The sequence below is a fragment of the Mangifera indica genome, chromosome 1, assembly GCF_011075055.1.
Source record: "Mangifera indica cultivar Alphonso chromosome 1, CATAS_Mindica_2.1, whole genome shotgun sequence".
Lineage (NCBI taxonomy): Eukaryota > Viridiplantae > Streptophyta > Magnoliopsida > Sapindales > Anacardiaceae > Mangifera > Mangifera indica.
The window spans coordinates 17,476,783-17,480,162 of record NC_058137.1 but is presented as its reverse complement, the minus strand read 5'-3'; the positions used below and the strand labels follow the sequence as shown (position 1 = coordinate 17,480,162).

The 3,380-nt window shown below is 33.8% G+C and overlaps 1 protein-coding gene across 1 annotated transcript; it reads left to right on the top strand.

The window, feature by feature from the left end:
- The first annotated feature begins 854 nt into the window (after positions 1 to 854).
- On the top strand, positions 855 to 3,152 carry LOC123223077 (homeobox-leucine zipper protein ATHB-6). Its single transcript, XM_044646147.1, is given in 4 exon segments — positions 855 to 1,453; positions 1,749 to 2,125; positions 2,241 to 2,699; positions 2,701 to 3,152. Coding segments are annotated over 4 exon segments (924 nt in total). The 5' UTR covers positions 855 to 1,389; the 3' UTR covers positions 2,725 to 3,152.
- Positions 3,153 to 3,380: the final 228 nt, after the last annotated feature.

Below are 3,380 nucleotides of genomic sequence, written 5' to 3'. Positions count from 1 at the left end.
ATTTATGTTCAATTTTCTAACAATAAAGAGTGATAACAATTATTTAAGATAAAAACTTAACAAAGAATAGGTAGTAATTGATAATAAATATAAATTTTTTTATAATAATATTAAATGTTATAGAAGTAATACTATGTATACACATTTTTGTTATATATATGATGTGTCATCATATAATTAAGTATTCTTTTATTTTTAATTCAAAATCATTGAATCATATAATGTCATATTTATTATCTGTATACAAAAATTATATATAAAAGTGTGTATACATCGTCTAGGAATCATATATTAAACTAAACTTTAGCCAATTTTAAAAATTTTTATCCCATTGGTTTTTATTTTTCTTATTTATGGAAATGAAAAATTGAATAATGATACGCATTTAACTTCAAATCTTAAAAATGAAAATTTTAATTTTATGAAAAAGTAGAAGTTGTAAAACCTTATAATTCACCAGAAAAAAAAATAGGGGTCAAAAAAATTATTAAATCGGCGATTAATCGCACCGACCAGGGCGTAGTGACAGGCATGATATGGTGACGCCAGCAAAATCATCGACAGCTGAATTGGAGCCGAGCCCATAAAGCGGAGCCGTCTGAGCCCTTACCAATCTCTTTATTCAACGTTCAGATCGCACACAGTCTCGTCTGGAAACCTTAAAAAAATAAATATCTGTGATGAAACGGTCGAAAACCGGAAGGTGACTGGCAACAGCCGGTGATCCAGAAATTGCATTTCAATTGAATTTTAGGGTAATTTCATTTGGCAAACAAACTGCAGTGTATCTAACCCCAGTCAGATTCTAACCCCAAACCTGACTCAAGTTGTTTTATTTAAGAGAGGGCAAGGCGAAGGCCAGCTGTGCTGTGAAACTGGTTCATTGATCTTCTTTCTCCTCACCCCAAACTCTTAATATTTCCTTCTCTTTATTATTATTTCTTTGTTTGAATTTAATTTCTTTGTAGATATAGACTATTGAATTTGAGTAATGATGTGAATAGTGGAGTTGGGTTTACTTCTCTTGTGGGTTTTGATTTAGTTTATTTGTGTGTGCTGGGTTTTGTTCAAATAAATCGTTGTGATTTTTGCATGGGTTCAGAGGGAGAGGAGGTTGTGAGAAAGGAGAAGAAAGATGTGGAAACTACGAGAGAGTTATGGTACAATTCCTGTGTACAAAACAACTGCACAAGGTGGTCTATTTTTTTAGTCATGTCAGTTGTTTGTACAAGTGAAAAAGAAAATCTTGCTCTAAAAACTACTGCTTGAGCTCTTAAAGATCCCACTGAAAAATTCTAGACACGCACAATCAACACTAAGCAAAGACTTTAAAAGACGTTTTGATCTAAAAAGATCAATCTGTTTGACAGTTTTTGTTTCACCTCAGTCATGAAGAGATCACTTGGCAGCTCAGAATCCTTGGGTGCTTTGATGTCAATCTGCCCAACCACAGGTTGTTGTTATGAAGAATCCCATTAACTTAAACTTTATTCAATTCTAATTCATACATACTCATTTCAAAGATTCAGATGTGTGTGTGTGTGTGTGTGTGTATATATATATATATTTTTTTTTGCTTTGATGATCAATCACTTTAAAATATTCTTCTCTAACAATAACTTTTTGAGTTTTCGAATCAAAGTAATCAGTTTCCCTTTCTGGCTTTTTCTTTTTCTATTTCAAGATTGATTGATCCAGTAATCGCACGGATTGTTTTTTTTCATATTTGTTTGTTTTCATTGGTTCAGATGAACACAGTCCAAGAACCAATCATGTTTATAGCAGAGAATTTCAGTCCATGTTGGATGGTTTAGATGAAGAAGGTTGCGTGGACGAAGGCGGAGGCCATATCACAGAGAAGAAGAAAAGATTAAGGGTGGATCAAGTGAAGGCCTTGGAGAAAAATTTCGAGGTTGAAAACAAGCTTGAACCTGAAAGAAAAGTTAAACTTGCACAAGAACTCGGGTTGCAACCGAGACAAGTTGCTGTCTGGTTCCAAAACCGAAGAGCTCGCTGGAAAACGAAGCAATTAGAGAGAGATTACGGCGCTCTTAAAGGCAACTATGATGCGCTTAAGCTCAATTATGATGCTCTCCAGCACGACAATGAAGCTTTACTCAAAGAGGTAAAATTTGTACTTAAGAATCATTGGTCAATGTGCCCAAGTTTGTGACTTGATGAAACCTCAGTACGTTTTTCATCTTTCTAAGTTTGTGTTATTATGTATATGTATGTTGCAGATTAGAGAACTGAAATCGAAGCTGAATGAGGAAAACACTGAAAGCAATAATCTTTTTGTGAAAGAAGAAATAGTTATGCCTGAAACTGAAAACAAAACACTTGTTGAAGAAGGTAAGCCACCGCCTGCGGTGGTAACATCCTCAGTGGCAGTGTCTGAGGCTGATCAGGAAGTTCTCAACTATGGAGGAGTAGCTTCAATTTTCGCAGACTTCAAAGATGGGTCATCTGACAGTGACTCGAGTGCAATCTTGAACGAAGATAATAGCCCAAACGTGACCATTTCTCATCACAGTTTGTTGATGTCACCGGCATCCTCTTCACTAAAGTCATCACCTTGTCTACAGTTTTCAAAAGCATCAACTTATCAAAGCCAGTTCGTGAAAACGGAAGAGCACAATCTCTTTGGAGAGGAGGCTTGTAATTTTTTCTCCGATGACCAACCTCCATCACTTCAATGGGTACTGCTCTGAGCCATGGAGCTAGCCAAAAAAAAAAGAAGCTAAAATTGAAGTAAAAAAAAAAAATTATGTGTGATTTGAATGATAAGGAGGATGATGAATATTACTATTAAGAAGAAGAAGAAGAGACAAAGGAGAAGAGAGCTGATGATGATGATGTTGAAGAAGAAGACGGAAGAAGGCAGAAGGTTCACGTGGGGGCTGGAAGGGAGGATTGTATGCAGAGGCGTGTGGGAATAATTAGGTTGTAATTGAACGGGGGCTCTTTTGTTGTTAAATTAAAAAAAAAAAAAAAGAAAAAAAGAATGAATATAATGGAGAAATAATCATTTTCTCTTTTCTGCATGTATGTATGTTGATTGGCAAAAAGGAATCAATCTGCTCCTGACCAAAAAATTAATAAAAATTGATTTGAAAGAAAATCATAATAAAATTTCGAATTTTGAAATGAAATTTTTAAAGCTTCGAATTATGTAATTAAAATAAAAATTTCAGTTATAGAATGCAATCCATTTGTGATTTTTTTTTTTAAATATAATAAATATATTTGAGTTATTAAATTAAAGTGAACGTAAAAAAGAAAAGGTAATTTTGAAAAAATTGATGAGCTGTTGATTCGAAATGATTGACGTTCAAAAAATAAACAAGACATTTGCTTTCCGTGAAAAAGATATATTTTTT